The 15608-nt window shown below is 39.1% G+C and overlaps 1 protein-coding gene across 1 annotated transcript in view; it reads left to right on the plus strand.

The window, feature by feature from the left end:
• The window catches only part of MUC2 (mucin 2, oligomeric mucus/gel-forming), a 57756-nt gene that overhangs the window by 1107 nt on the left and 41041 nt on the right, over positions 1–15608 (plus strand). Inside the window, exons 2-15 of the mRNA XM_034061309.1 lie at positions 1934–2198; positions 4609–4723; positions 5406–5496; positions 5883–5992; positions 6226–6442; positions 6898–7023; positions 9343–9460; positions 9779–9917; positions 10481–10591; positions 11572–11641; positions 13024–13161; positions 13725–13889; positions 14435–14529; positions 15216–15346. Of these exons, the coding sequence (XP_033917200.1) occupies positions 1934–2198; positions 4609–4723; positions 5406–5496; positions 5883–5992; positions 6226–6442; positions 6898–7023; positions 9343–9460; positions 9779–9917; positions 10481–10591; positions 11572–11641; positions 13024–13161; positions 13725–13889; positions 14435–14529; positions 15216–15346 (1891 nt within the window). The remainder of the gene's footprint in view (positions 1–1933; positions 2199–4608; positions 4724–5405; positions 5497–5882; positions 5993–6225; positions 6443–6897; positions 7024–9342; positions 9461–9778; positions 9918–10480; positions 10592–11571; positions 11642–13023; positions 13162–13724; positions 13890–14434; positions 14530–15215; positions 15347–15608) is intronic.

Consider the following 15608-nt stretch of genomic DNA (forward strand, 5'->3'; position numbering starts at 1 on the left):
TACCATGGTTATTTTCTGACCTATCTTATGAAGAATTTCTATTTGGAAATAATAGAAATCACTACTCTGTTAGTTAAAGAAAGAATTCTTTAAAAACTTCTGCAGCGTACAAATTCTTTCAGTACATTTAAGCTATTTGCCTTCCAGAATAGGAGTGGTAGTTCCTTGGTTTCCTGTCTTTGTATTCATTTTAGTGCATGTTGCATCAGGGAAGAATATAGCTCTTAGAAATACTTAATACCGTTAAAAATAGTACGTTATACCATTAAAAATAATACTGTGACTCAGAAGAAATTAATGTGTTTGGTAAAGCAGCTCCTTTGCACTGATGCACCATATTGTTAGTGGTCAGAGGGTTAAGTTTCCACACCTCATGCAGACAAGTTCCTTCACCTCAGCAAGGACTATGAGATATGCATGAAAACCAAGGTGTTTGGTGACAGCCAGCATGGCTTCACTAAGGGGAAATCCTGCCTCACCAATTTGGTGGCCTTCTATGACGGGGCTATGAACTGATGAACAGGGGTAGAGCAGTTGAAGTCATCTACCTGGAGTTGTGCAAAGCGTTCAACACTGTCCTGCACAACATCCATGTCTCTAAATTGGAGAGACATCAGTTTGAGAGGTGGACCACACGGTGGGTAAAGAACTGACTGGATGACTGCACACAAAGAGTTGTGGTTAATGGCTCAATGTCCAGCTGGAAACCAGTAATGAGTGGTGTCCCTCAGGATCAGTGTTGGGACCAGTCTTGTTCAACATCTTTGTTGGTGACACGGACGGTGGGATTGAGTGTGCCTTCAGCAAGTTTGCCGATGACACCAAGCTGTGTGGTTCTGTTGATACGGTGGAGGGAAGGAATGCCATCCAGAGAGACCTTGACACTCTTGTGAAGTGGGCCAATGCCAACCTTATGAAGTTTAACCATGCCAAGTGCAAGGTCCTACACCTGGGTCGCAGCAATCCCAGGCACAGCTACAGGTTGGGCAAAAAGGAAATTTAGTGCAGCCCTGCAGAGAAGGTCGGTGAGAAAAAGAACATGAGCTGGCTTCAGTGTGAGCTTACAGCCCAGAAAGCCAACTGTATTCTGGGCTGCATCAAAAGGAGCATGACCAGCAGGTCGAAGGAGGTGATCCTGCCCCTCTACTTTGCTCTTGTGAGACCCCACTTGGAGTATTCTGGACAGTTCTGGTGCCCGCAACACAAAAAGGATATGGAACTGTTGGAACAAGTCCAGAGGAGGGCCACGAGGATGATCAGGGGACTGGAGCACCTCTCATATGAGGACAGGCTGAGAAAGTTGAGGCTTTTCAGCCTGGAGAAGAGAAAGATGTGTGGAGACCTCATAGCAGCCTTCCAGTATTTGAAGGGAGCCTACAGGGATGCTGGGGAGGGACTCTTCATTAGGGACTGTAGTGACAGGACAAGTGGTAACGGGTTAAAACTTAAACAGGGGAAGTTCAGGTTAGATATAAGGAAGAAGTTCTTTACTGTGAGGGTGGTGAAGCACTGGAATGGGTTTCCCAAGAAAGCTGTGAATTCTCCATCCCTGGTGGTGTTCAAGGCCAGGTTGGATGAAGCCTTGGGTGATATGGTTTAGTGTGAGGTGTCCCTGCACATGGCAGGGGGTTTGGAACTAGATGATCTTAAGGTTTTTTCCAACCCTAACTGTTCTATGATTCTATTATTCTGTACCTGGCTATCAGAAGTATGTGTTACTGTCTTAATTTCTTAATGTCTTTAATTTTAATTAATTAAGGATTTCCATCTCTTCTGCTTCGTGGGTAGATACTTGATGAGGTTTGAGATCTGTGGAATCACTGTGCATGAAATTGCAAGTGCTTTCTACTGTAAAATGCAACACAACTTTTTTTTGATGCTAGCTCACTCAGTTCACTTTCCTCATGCCTGTTTCTTTTTCATCACTTAACAGGCAGGACAAGAAACCATGGTCACTATGTCTGCAGCACCTGGGGAAACAACCATTTCAAAACTTTTGATGGAGACATCTACCAATTCCCTGGCATTTGCGAGTATAATTTTGCTTCTGACTGCCAAGAGTCTTACAAGGAGTTCTCTATCCATATTCAGCGTGCTCTGAACAGCAATAACCACCCTGAGATACAGTATATTCTGCTAACAATCAAGGACTTTACAGTGTACCTGAGACCAAAACTGGTTGTTGTGGATGGGCAGATGTAAGTTCCTTTAGTATAATACTATTTCCAATAAATGAGCTGGGAAGTTAAAGCAGGATTGATTCTTTACACAGTTGTTTGTATACCATTAAGGAAACTATTACAAACATTTCCTTGTGCAGAATAAAACCCCTTGAAATCCAGCATAAGAATTACTTTGGAGAGGGACTTTAGTATTGATCATCATTTCTTGCAAGTAAGGAAGAGGTTTGAGTGAATTTTCTTCTGGTTGTGCAGGAAAAAATCCAGTATGTGATCCAGGCGTAAAATGACATAGTTTCATTTGGTTTATGGTGTCACCTTGAGTTTATCCTAGCAGATGGTCTAGCAGATCCTCAGAAATTAAGATGCATTTCTGTAGGGTATTTTTCTCTTATTTTGTGGCAAATCATTTTTTATGATCTTCATAAATAATTTTTTAAGGTCTGATGGTCATTCCCTAAGGAATTATAACAGATCTTATGCAGGTCAAAATTTACACTGATTTGTACATAGCAATATGTACTTCTTCACAGTGAGCTGTAGTATTTTTCTTCTTCTGTAACATAGTTGCACAAAGAACTAATCTGACATCATTACTTGCTGCCAAGTAGTGTCTTAACCTTTCCTATTGTTAGCCTATCATTTCAGTCTCTGTATATATACATACTGAAACAAGTGAAGCAACTCATAGATTAAGACATTGTTCTGAATATGGAAGAAACTGGGTTGGTATGGCTTAGCATCATTAAAAAAAAATGCATTCTATTGTCATTGTAGGACTGGGGTTTACTCAAAGTTCAGCTTTTGCTCCCAAGTTTGGAAGCCACTGCAATGAAAATCTGTTTAAAGATAGGAAGTAACATTCAGTTTTCCAAGGATCATGCCAGATACATAAAAAAAATGATATGAAGCTATAAAAAATGCATTCTTGTCTCAAGTTAAGAAGCCCTTTATTGTGTTCTCAAGTTTTAAAAAGAACTTCTATGAAAAGCAAGTTTAGATATCCTGTAAAATTTGCTTTCTTAAACCAAGCATCTTTTTGTCTTACATAGTTTTCATAAAACAATGGATCTCTTCTGTGCAGGTTGAACAGTATTAGTTTTTTATAGAACTTAATTTTCCACATTGCTTTTTAAATGACATGTGATCCAGTGTCGTGTAAAATAACATTTCATGCTACTGAAGGGAAAACTGTAAAATAGAAAAAAATTATTAATTTGCCTTTTGGTACCTGATCCACTGATTGATTGAACATCCTAGTATTAGAAAAGAAAAAAAAAGAAATATTCCATGCTGTAATAGCTGCAAGGTCAAAAGCTGCCCATGTTTTATAATCCCTCTCCAAAAACATGATCTCTTAAAGCCTCATTGCCCAGAGGAAGAACAATGCAGCTAAAGGCAGAAATAATGACTTCTGAATTTCTGCCTAACATTTAGATGTGTAAGTCATTTGGCCATGTTAAAAATGCCTGAAGTAAATAGCTGGAAAAATCCCAGGGACCGGAAATTAGGAGATAAAAATTCTTCTAGTCAAGAGATTAGTGAAGAGGCAATGTGCATAGACATGAATCCTGTAACAATTATATTGGCAAATCTATAGACATTTAACTGGTTATCTTTACTGGATTCCAATTTACTTCTGTTTGAACAGAATCTAGTTATCTAGATTTTATAGGACGAGGCTGCTTGCCACAATCTCTTTATTGCTGAATTAAATTCAGCAGTGCACTGTAAAACAGAGGTGCAAGAGCAGGAGAGAGATCTGGTGAACTGATTCTTTGTCATACAAAACCATCTGTGCTCACCCTTCTTCAGAATGTTTTCTGTCACATTAACATGTCTTGCTGTCACCGTTAACAGGCTTGGTCCTGTCAATTAAAAAATAGTTAACTACTGCAAAAAACTACTGAATTCCTCTTTACATGCTCCTTTCTTTTCAAATTTCTGTTGGCAGTCCCTGTATCTGCCTGTGCTTTTTAAACACTATTTTGAGAAGGAAGATCCTTGCAAAGGAGCATTCATTCTCCCTGAAATGGTTGTCAAATCTTTTGGTAAAGAAAAGCTTCCATTTATGATTTTACTTCTTTCTTTGAAATAAATTATTAGTGTGTGTTTAACAGCACAATGAGGATGGATTTTCTTTTGATTAAATTGAAGACATCTGAAATTTTGCCTTTTTTCGTAAAGAATCTGTACCCTTAGGGAGGCTTTGCCTCTGAAATTGTTTTGCCTTTCAAAAGTGATGTTATCATGTCAAGTGCCAGAGAGGGAGGGTTTTGTGCCTCATTAAAACAGGGCACCCTGTGCACCTAAATTAATGTGAACAGGGACTGGTTTCTCTATTCATTAGGGTATTTTGCCTATTACAGACAATCATGTCATCTCTTACGTGTCTGTACTAATGCAAAGTCTCTGATTTTCTTCCTAGTGTGAAGACACCTTACTACAGCTCCGGTGTGGTCATTGAAAGCAATGACATTTACACAAAGGTTTATGCCAAATTAGGCCTGATTCTGATATGGAATCAAGAAGATGCACTGATGGTATGCATGACCCATATCTTTTTTATTGACATTTCCTGGGTTTAACGGACTACTGTATACTGAACAGAAGTTAACTCTCACAAACTGAACAGAGCTAGAGTGTTGGGCTGACTCACCCCACTGTCACTCATAGTACCTTATTTTAAAAACAGAAGTTCCCTTCTCTGCAGTGTGATAGAGGTAGCAGTATGGCACGCAGATATTATTACTGGTCTCAAGAAAGAGAGAAGTGTTCTGAGAAGTAGCTAACATCTTTGCTATAGCACCCCCATAATCCAATCTATGTTTTCCTTCATTTGTCTTTTGAAGGACTGCCACCATCTACTTTACTAACTTACAGCAAGACTTAAATTTTATCCCAGTATGCAATTTAAAAAAAAGGAGAAAATTTAAGCCAAAGCAGTAGTCTTGTGATTTTAAGAATACTTTCCATCTTTATCAATACTTCCATTATTGAAATACAGAAACTTCAGTCACTTCTTTCTGTTTACTGTGTTACTTTCTGCATCTGTGTGTTTATTAACTATGTTACAAATTTATTTGCTACTTCTCTGAGAATTTAGGGTTCACCATCACTCCTGTCATTTGGTAACTTCTCTTTTAAGTAGAAGTATTTGTTTTGGAATGTCTTCATGCACCAGATAATTCTTTTCTGTTTTTCCTTTTTCTTTCCATTATGTAGGTAGAGCTGGACAGCAAATTTAACAACCATACATGTGGTCTCTGTGGGGATTACAATGGAGTTCCAATCTACAATGAGTTTATCAATGGAGGTGCGTCATCCTACCATAGTGACAGTTATCACAGGAGATAGTCAGATAAACATTGTGCATAAGAGCATAAGAGGAGAGCAAATTTCACCTGAGGGATTTCTGTGCCCCAGAATAAATACTATGTTCTAGTGCTGCATTCCTGGTCTAAGGTTATTTTATTCCCAAATCGTCATCTGCCCTTTTACCTACTGGCTTTCTTTAACTTCAAATTTTTAAGCACACTTAGACATAATAAACAAAATAGAGAGCTAGGCCTGTGTCTGACAGGCACATTTTATAATACAGTAACCGTTTTCTTTCATCAGTAGGGTCCCAGGAATCAGATGCTCCTTGTTGTCAATTTCTGGGGCTCAGGAAGTCTTCTTTGTATTTTTTTTTTCTCATAGATGAAAGCTACAATTCAATTACGTATGGGAATTTGCAGAAGATCAACAAACCCAATGCCAAATGTGAAGATCCTGATGAAACTCAGGCTCTTCCAAGCTGCAATGAGCATGTGAGTATTTCTAATGGTGAACTTCACTTGCATGGGCACATGAAGACATCCTTGTGCTACAGGGAATTAGCGTGTGTGGAGCTGGAAAAACTTAGTATCTTCTAGGGCAAATGGTTTCTTCTTCCTTCTTGAATAACTATTGCTGTTCAGAAGACAAGTTTCTATGACAAAGCAGGAAGTGTCTAGGAGCTCAGGTGCTTACATATCTCTGAAATATTATTCTTCTTTCTTAGCGTGATGAGTGTGAGAGGCTGCTGACTTCGTCTGCATTTGCTGATTGTCGTTTACGTCTTAATTTGGAAATGTACATCCAAGCCTGCATGCAGGACAAGTGTGCATGTCATGGAAGCGATGACTACTTCTGCCTCTGCAGCACCATCTCTGAATATTCTCGCCAGTGTTCACATGCAGGTGGCCGGCCGGGTGAATGGAGGACACACGACTTTTGCTGTAAGCAGCTATATGAATTTTACAAAGAAATATTTTGTGGGTATAGCACTTTAGCATTCGCATTTAAATTAATTCTTTCTCTACATAAATTACATGTAATTAAGCGATATCTTACAAATTTCATGCCAGTAGTGCAATAAACTACATACTATATTCTTGTTCTTTTCTTCTTCTATTACCCTTGTTATTAAGAAATCGTTTTCAGCAAGTAGAAATTCTGTTCCCATTGAAAACCCGTGAGATCTGATGTTGCAGGTAATTGGGATAATCTGATCTATTCGAAACCAAGAAAAGAAAATATAAAAAGTAGGGGAAGCAGTTCAGAAACATGCTTTGACAGATGGTGTCTGGCTTGGGACATCACTGACTTGAAAGGAGTAAGGTATATGATCTGTGGTTTCTGAGGAATGAACTTTATACACAACTAACTGGTGGTGACTTTCTCATTCTTTCAGCTAAAACCTGTCCTGATACCATGATTTACAGAGAAAGCAGCTCACCCTGCATGGATACTTGCTCACACTTGGAGTTAAGCAGCCTTTGTGAGGAACACTACATGGATGGTTGTTTCTGTCCTGAAGGCAAGTGTTATTCTAGCTATTGCATATGGACAAAACCAGGAGCTCTGGCGAAGGAGGTCAAAGCTGAAATATTAAATGTAGTCAATTTATATCTTAAAAATTATCACTAATATCACCCCCGTAGGTGAATGTTATTATAAGGTTTTTAAACAAGAACATAATTGATTAATCAGTGATTTATTGTTAAATCATAGACAAGTAATAAACCTGCCTTTTACTTCTTAACGAATTAATTTCTGCTAATATATAGAAAATTATGCTTTTTAGGTTCAAAATTGTGATACAATGGATGTCATTTGCCTACAGAGTGATAATGAGGGTCACTGAGTGAAATTCTCATACTCCCTTGTTCATCATATTTGAAAAGTCATGTCAGTCAGGTGAAGTTCCCAATGACGGGAAAAGGGTTAATATAACCCCCATTTTCAAGAAGGGGAAAATGGATGAACTGGGGAATTACAGACCAGTCAGTCTAACCTCTGTGCCTGGCAAAATCTTTGAGCAGATTCTCCTGGAAGACCTGCTAAGGCACATGAAAAGCAACAAGGTGCTTGGTGGCAGCCAACATGGCTTCACTAGGGGGAAATCCTGCCTGACCAATTTGGTGGCCTTCTATGATGGGGCTACAGAACTGATGGACAGAGGCAGAGCAGTTGAAGTCATCTGCCTGGAATTGTGCAAAGTGTTTGACACTGTCCCACACAATGTCCTTGTCTCTAAATTGGAGAGACATCAATTTGATAGGTGGACCACTCGCTGGACGAAGAACTGGCTGGATGGCTGCATGCAGAGTTGTGGTCAACAGCTCAATGTCTGACTGGAGACCAGTAATGAGTGGTGTCCCTCAGGGATCAGTGTTGGGACCAGTCTTGTTCAACATCTTTGTCGGTTACATGGACAGTAGGACTGAGTGCACCCTCAGAAAGTTTGTAGATGAAACCAAGCTGTGTGATTCAGTTGATATGCCGGAGGGAAGGAATGCCATCCAGAGAGACCTTGACACTCTTGTGAAGTGGGCCAATGCCAACCTTATGATGTTTAACCATGCCAAGTGCAAGGTCCTACACCTGGGTCAGAGCAATCCCAGGCACAGCTACAGGTTGGTCAGAGAAGAGATTCAGAGCAGCCCTGCAGAGAAGGACTTGGGGGTGTCAGTTGATGAGAAAATGAACATGAGCCGGCTTCAGTGTGCGCTTTACAGCACAGAAAGCCAACTGTATTCTGGGCTGCATCAAAAGAAGCGTGACCAGCAGGTCGAAGGAGGTGATCCTGCCCCTCTAGTCTGCTCTCGTGAGACCCCACTTGGAGTATTCTGGACAGTTCTGGTGCCCTCAACACAAAAAGGACATGGAACTGTTGGAACAAGTCCAGAGGAGGGCCATGAGGATGATCAGGGGACTGGAGCACCTCTCGTATGAAGACAGGCTGAGAAAACTGGGGCTTTTCAGCCTGGAGAAGAGAAAGATGTGTGGAGACCTCATAGCAGCCTTCCAGTATCTGAAGGGGGCCTATATGCTGGAGAGGGACTCTTCATTAGGGACTGTAGTGACAGGACAAGTGGTAACGGGTTAAAACTTAAACAGGGGAAGTTCAGGTTAGATATAAGGAAGAAGTTCTTTACTGTGAGGGTGGTGAGGCACCGGAGTGAGTTGCCCAGGGAAATTGTGAATGCTCCATCACAGATTCATAGAATCATAGAATAGTTAGGATTGGAAAGGACCTTAAGATCATCTAGTTCCAACCCCCCTGCCATGAGTAGGCACACCTCACACTAAAGCATGCCATGCAAGGCTTCTTCCAGCCTGGCCTTGAGCACTGCCAGGGATGGAGCAGGCAGTGTTCAAGGCCAGGTTGCACAGAGCCTTGAGTGTCATTGTGTAGTGGTTTATTGTAGTGTCCCTGCCTATATCAGGGGAGTTGGAACTAGATGATCTTAAGGTCCTTTCCAGCCCTAACTATTCTATGATTCTATGATTCTACTGTCAACCTCAGGAAAAAAATATTACAATTATAGTGTAAAGAATATGCCAGAACAACTGAAAATCTAAATATGTGAAAATCTGAGATTGTTCTTGTATACTTGCATTAACCTTTTTGTCTGTGTGTAGTTGCATAAACAGGTAGACTTAGGTTTTCCAAGCTGGATTAAAGTGCTTTCCATGTGTCTTATAAAAAGCAGAAACAGTATTCTTCGGTTTTGATAATTTCAGCTTTTGCTTTCTGTGCCATATTGAGAGCATGCCGCCTCTGAGAGTTTCTCCTCTCTGGAAATCACTTCTTTCAGAAAGATCTGGAATAGTTTACTGTTGTGCTTTGCAGGAACTGTATATGATGATATTACTGAAAAAGGATGCATACCTGTTAGTCAGTGCCACTGCAAACTCCATGGAAATGAGTATTCTCCTGGAGAAAACATTACCAATGAATGTGAAGAATGGTAAGGATTGCAGTTTATACGCCTTTCTTTGCTTGACTGTAAACAGGTCTGCGTTTTTCAGTCTTCCACTTAGTCATAGAAGACTTCCTGAAAACATTCTGAAGTTAGCATTTGTGTTGCATATTTATACAACCAAATCTTATAAAATTTTCCTGTATCTATGGCATATGGCAGAGGGGAAATCTTAAGGTACTGGTCAAATATACATTTTTAAAACACTTGTGGTTTTCTTGCTGTTTGCTAGGTATGCAGATGCTTTCAGTGCTCTTAGCTCCTGTAATACCTACAAGCATTTTAAAATTATTTGTCTGTTTATAGCACCTGTGATTCAGGCAGATGGACATGCAAAGATTTACCCTGTCCAGGCAAATGTTCAGTGGAAGGAGGCTCCCATATTACCACCTTTGATGGGAAGACATACACCTTCCATGGAGACTGTTATTATGTGTTGTCCAAGGTACTGTGCACTGTAGAGCTTTTCTGTTTTTGAGTAAATACAGATGTCTGTGCACTGATATGTAACAGCTGCAAATTGTTGTTTTATTCCATTTTTATGGGATGAGGGAAGTAGAAATGCTGAAAACTGTACTGGAACATTTAGGAGTTGGGCACTACTACAATGGGTTGTTAACTAAGTCAGATAGTAGACTATGTATGCAGTTATTATCCAGTGGAGTCCTTCATGTATAAGAAATCAAAGGATTGCTCTGGCTGCATGAATAGGTAGGCTGCAAAAATTGGCAGTTCCTAGGTTTAGATGCTTTCAACCAGATTGGTAATAGGTGTTCATGTGTCTGAGTGTCAAAGTCACCTAGGGAAAGGAGCTGGACCTATTCTTCTAGAGAACAGCAAAGATCTTGAACTAGAAACCATAGGCATAGAACCAGCGCTGAAATGGCAGTCTTAATAACTAAGTTCAAGGATAATTGTTATTGTAACTGATGACTTTAGTCTTTGTTTTGGAAATAATCTTGTGAAATCTTTGATTTGACTAATGGATATTTTTCCCTGTGATTGTAGGGTTTTGGAAATGACAGTCATGCTCTCCTGGCAGAGCTGGCTCCCTGTGGCTCCACAGACAGGCAGACCTGTTTGAAGACTCTTGTGCTGCTCGTAGATGACAAAAAAAATGTAAGTGTTCTGCTAGATATGTTGAAAATTAGCATATTTCCATTATTGTACAGCAATAACTAATTCTTCTGGAGTCACTGTTGTGGACAGATAAGGCACCTCAGGCTCAAAAACAACTCAGGCTCCTGCTTTGACAACTCAAAATAAGCCTGAAGAGTACAAAAGATGAAACTCAAATAAGATGAAATTTCCCCCTTTCCTCCTCTGCTATATGATTCTTCTTACTTTATTCAGGGTTGGCTGGAAGTAAGAGTGCCATTCTTCATCTCCTCACAGATTTTACCTTATTAGGATACAATTTTATAGACCTAATTGTGTCTTTTTCAGAAGAGATACCATCTTTGAATATTGATACAATCCAATCTTCTTAAATGTTTATATTTTCATTCATTTTAGTGTTTTGCTATGGGAATATCTAGATTATATTTATACCTAATTTTACATACATGTACACATAATTTTCCTTCCATGTTTCCAGTGTCCCATGTCCTTTCCTGCATAACTAGAGCAAACCCAAAGCAAACCAAATCAGAAACCCATAATTTTATGTTTCTGTATGTACAGACTCTCATTTATGAGGAAGTTTAACAAACTGCTTTCTTGCCATGCCAGAATTGTACTAAATCATTACACTGGAGCTGTGGCACATGCTTTTATAGAGATTTGGAACCTGATCTAGATCTTGAAGGCCTAGCATTTTCTTGCTGGAAACAAAGTGGCCAATATAAATGAGATTTACATTTCATTACTGCTATAAATTGTTGGAGGCAGGTGTAAGTGAAACACTGAACAACAAGAAAAAAACTTACTGTTTTCCTACAGGTCTGCTGCACATTCAATTTTCAGACAGATTCTTCATTCCAAAGATTTTAAGTTCTAACCATAGTCTAAGTGTGCAGAATGTATCCCCTCTTAAATTTTTTTAGTTCCTTTTCCTCTCAGTACCTGGAACCTCATTGATTTTATTTGCTATTATGCAGGTGGTGGTTTTCAGATCAGACGGCAGTGTGTTACTGAATGAGATGACCATGAACGTGCCTCATGTGTCAGGTAAGGGACATAGTCTTGTGTGTCATATGTCATACACCTGCCTTCTCATGTGGAGGTGAATTTTTTTGAGAGGCAAAAGTGGAAAACTGTCATATGAAATTGCTCAGATTTTGGAACAACTTGGGGATGAATGTGGTTTAATAGTCATCACTGAGAATTTTATGGGCAGACTGACTGTATAGGGCAGATGATTGAAAAAAATGTCATTTCACTATTTTTCATACCTCTTGAATATATTTTGGCATGTACCTTGAGAAAGAGGAAATGCCATGGCTTGAATTCAAAGCCAAGCCTGGCTACATGGTGTATGTTGTGGCTCTCATTTATGGTGAGGCTTAGGCATGTCTGCACCATCCTGCTTCTTCCCCATCCTGTCTGGTTTTTATTCCCTGTGGAAAGAAAGCCTGGCAGAAGGTAACTGCTGTGTTTTCTGGTCAATTAGAGCAGGAAAGAAGGATGTGCTGTGCAGCACCCTCTCATCTTCTCAGCTCAGCTGACACATCAATGTCTTAATATAAACAGTGAATTTAGAGAGACACTTTCAGAGGCTGACTCAGATCACCTAATGTAGAAGCATAACTTCTGGTGGAAGGTCATTATCGGATAGCAGCTGTGGCCTCTTGGAGTAACTGTTGAAAGGAATGCAGAACTTCTCTTAGCACTCCTTTTTAGATATGTGCAGTCAGAACACTGATACAGCATGTGTTGCTTCTTATTTACTGTCCTATCTGCAGATGAAAGAAAGTAATTCTTCATCTGAAAGGAGAAGTATACATGGGGTGATACATTCATGAGTACTTGTGCAAAAACAATTACAGTGTGTAGCTGAAAGTTTAGAGAAATTAAAGTGCTTTGGGCAAGAAAATAGACCATCTAATAAGAAGATTAAATGGATAAATAGAGCATACAGTAGTGATTTGCTATAAGAAGTTGGTTAGCCAGTAGACTGGGATTTTTTACTTCAGAAAAGTTTTTGATACTGTCTCTCAGACTATCCTGTACAAAATGTCCAGCAGACAGCTAGACAAGTCCATAATAGGTTAGGTGAAAAATTGGCTGACAGGTTATTCTCAGAGTTACAGTAAATATGGTTACAACAGGCTGGCAGATAGTCACCAGTGAGGCTCAGTTTTAGGGTTAGTGCTCTTTAATATTTTTATAAACAATCTGGATGCAGAAGTCAAACTCACGTTTAGTGAGTTTGCCAGTGTGAAGTTGTGGGAACAAGCATTGTATGTAGATAACCAGCAATTTTTAGGGGAAAAAAATGATTACTTTGAGCCTCATCTCAGAGATTTCATAGCAGGTTATAACTTAGAATCTATTAAGTGTTTCTTTTGGCATCCTGTGTTTACCACACTATTCAAATTTTGTGTTTTCAGCCAGCTTCTCGGTATTCCAGCCATCTTCTTACTACCTTGTTGTGCAAACTTCTTTTGGGCTTCAGCTGCAAATCCAGTTGTTTCCAGTCATGCAGCTGTTTGCAACTGTGGATCAATCAGTTCAAGGAAAACTTCAAGGTAAGTATCTAGTCAAATGGGAAGCAAAGCCATGCTGTTTCACAGCTGAAGAGTCGTGTATTCACATATGAGTGATAATTCATGCTACTTAGTGATTCAGGAGGAAGAAAATGAAAACAAAAACATTGAAAGAGAATTGATTCAAGCAAACTAGAAATGCGTTTTTATTATTTTGCATTGAAGTCACCTATCACTCCAGTGCCAGTACGTGAATGCTTCCTAGAATATTTCTTTTGTATTCAGTTTCTTTTTTAACAAGTCACAAAATCAGGCTTTTAGTGTAATTTGTGGTTTTAATGTCATCAGAAAGCATAAAACGTACAGGACAGGATGGTGGTCTTCTAAGGCAGTGATATCTTCATGAAAACTATTCTTCTCAAGAGGTAAAGATTTAAAGTAGGTCTCCTTGATCTTCACTACTTACAGTATGCATTAATATAACAGTGGAATAATCAGCTGTATGAACTTCAATTCTAATGTTTGTGATGAGTAGTTCCTTTCCCTTTGACCTTTGAATGAGAATGAGTAATGTTTATGTAATTTTTTACCATCTTTTTCAATAGGTCTTTGTGGAAACTTTAATGGAGTAGAAGGTGATGACTTTAAAACAGCCAGTGGGCTGGTAGAAGCTACAGGATCTGCCTTTGCTAACACATGGAAAGCTCAATCCACCTGTACAGACCAGGTAGAAAAGCTGGAAGACCCCTGCAGTCTCAGCATTGAAAGTGGTAAGCACATTAATAAATCAGATAGTTGCTGTATATTACTGCAACAGGCACGTAAGTGTTGTAGTGTGACACTGATGCTTTTTTTTAGAGGACTGTCAAATTAATAATTAATTTCTGCAAATATGTATACATAGGATCCTGGAAGTGAAGATTTAGGGGGTGATTGCAGAGGAATCTTGAGCTGGAAGGCAGGGAAACAAGGTCATTAATTTATATTCTCTGCAAAGGCAGCTTGTATTTCTTAGTATTACTTCGCCCTATGTTTAATTTAGCTTTGTGATCTCTGAATAAGGGTTGTGACAATTCCATGTGGACAGCTTGCAGCAGAAAAATATGATGTCTACCGCTAGATAATTGAATATGAGAACAGAAATACATGTACAGTGATTGCATGTAGTTTCTCCTCTCCCTTTTCAGGGATGCAGTTCTCTCATTTGTATCATTGTATTGCATTTATATGACAACATAACTAGACATGGCATAAGGAAGATAAGTGAATGTAAAGAATGTAATGATATAATTTAATTTTTCTCTTTTTTTTGCAGCAAATTATGCTGAGCATTGGTGTTCTTTGCTGAAAAACTCGGAAGGTCCTTTTGCAAGATGTCACTTAATCATTGATCCGTCAGAATACTATAAGGTATTGTAATCTTGCACTCTTTTTAGTACTGCCTTATTTCAGATGGGTGACAATAGACATTTATTATTGTGCAAACATTTGAGACATCACTGAGTAGCTTGCCCATAACAGCTGGTGAGGCTTTTGCAGTGATTAACTGAGGCAGCATAGCATGCATTTGAACTATTTCATATGATCAGTTTCTTGCCGAGTGCTGCTGAAGAAAATGATAAATTCGTTCTTCTGTTATCTTATGTTTTGTATTTAATGTACATTTTTATTAGTCTGGATATTTGAAATGGAAAGAAGATTCAAGAGATGCAGGGATGCACGGAAAGTTTAAGTCTACCCTTACACTTTAGTTGCTAATAAGTCAGGGGAAAAAAAAAAGTAAATAGTTATTATGTTTCCTGTGTTGGTTACAGTGTAACAGCCAATTTTCTTTTGTGCCAAAATTATGCGGTTTTGTTCCCCCCATGCTCATCACTGTTGAGCAGTAAATGAGGCCTACCTGAGCAAAAAAGAATTCTTATTTCTTTGCAGCACTTTCAGTCCTTGGTCTTTGTCCTTTCCTTCTGTACTTCTCCAAGCATAGGAACTAATAAAAACAACATGAAAAAAAGGACACAGAATATTTCAATAGCAACTGAGCTGCAATTGCCCATTGGTTTCCTGTGAGCTTACTGGCCCTTTTTATCTTTTTTCAGAAATGTAAATATGACACCTGCCTCTGTGAAGACAGTGAGGAATGCTTGTGTGCTGCCCTGTCCTCCTACTCAAGAGCCTGTGCTTTCAAAGGAATCATACTAGGAGGCTGGAGGCAAAGTGTCTGCAGTAAGTAGTGGAAGTGTAATCCATGTGGAATTATTTAGCCATGAGAAGTAAGTGGGTTCTCTCTGAATTTCGTTGTCAGTGATCTCAATGTTAAGGTATTTGGAGTATCTTAGAAATGTCTAATGGACTTAAAAGAAATAATGCTTATAAAATTTACTGATTCATGTTATATTTTTAGTTGTCATTTGTTCATGACATTTAAAATTAGCAAGCAATGTTTTTCACTTTCTTTTCCCCATTTGAATAATAATTTTTATTATCTTTCT

The sequence above is a fragment of the Melopsittacus undulatus genome, chromosome 4 (genome assembly GCF_012275295.1).
Source record: "Melopsittacus undulatus isolate bMelUnd1 chromosome 4, bMelUnd1.mat.Z, whole genome shotgun sequence".
NCBI lineage: Eukaryota > Metazoa > Chordata > Aves > Psittaciformes > Psittaculidae > Melopsittacus > Melopsittacus undulatus.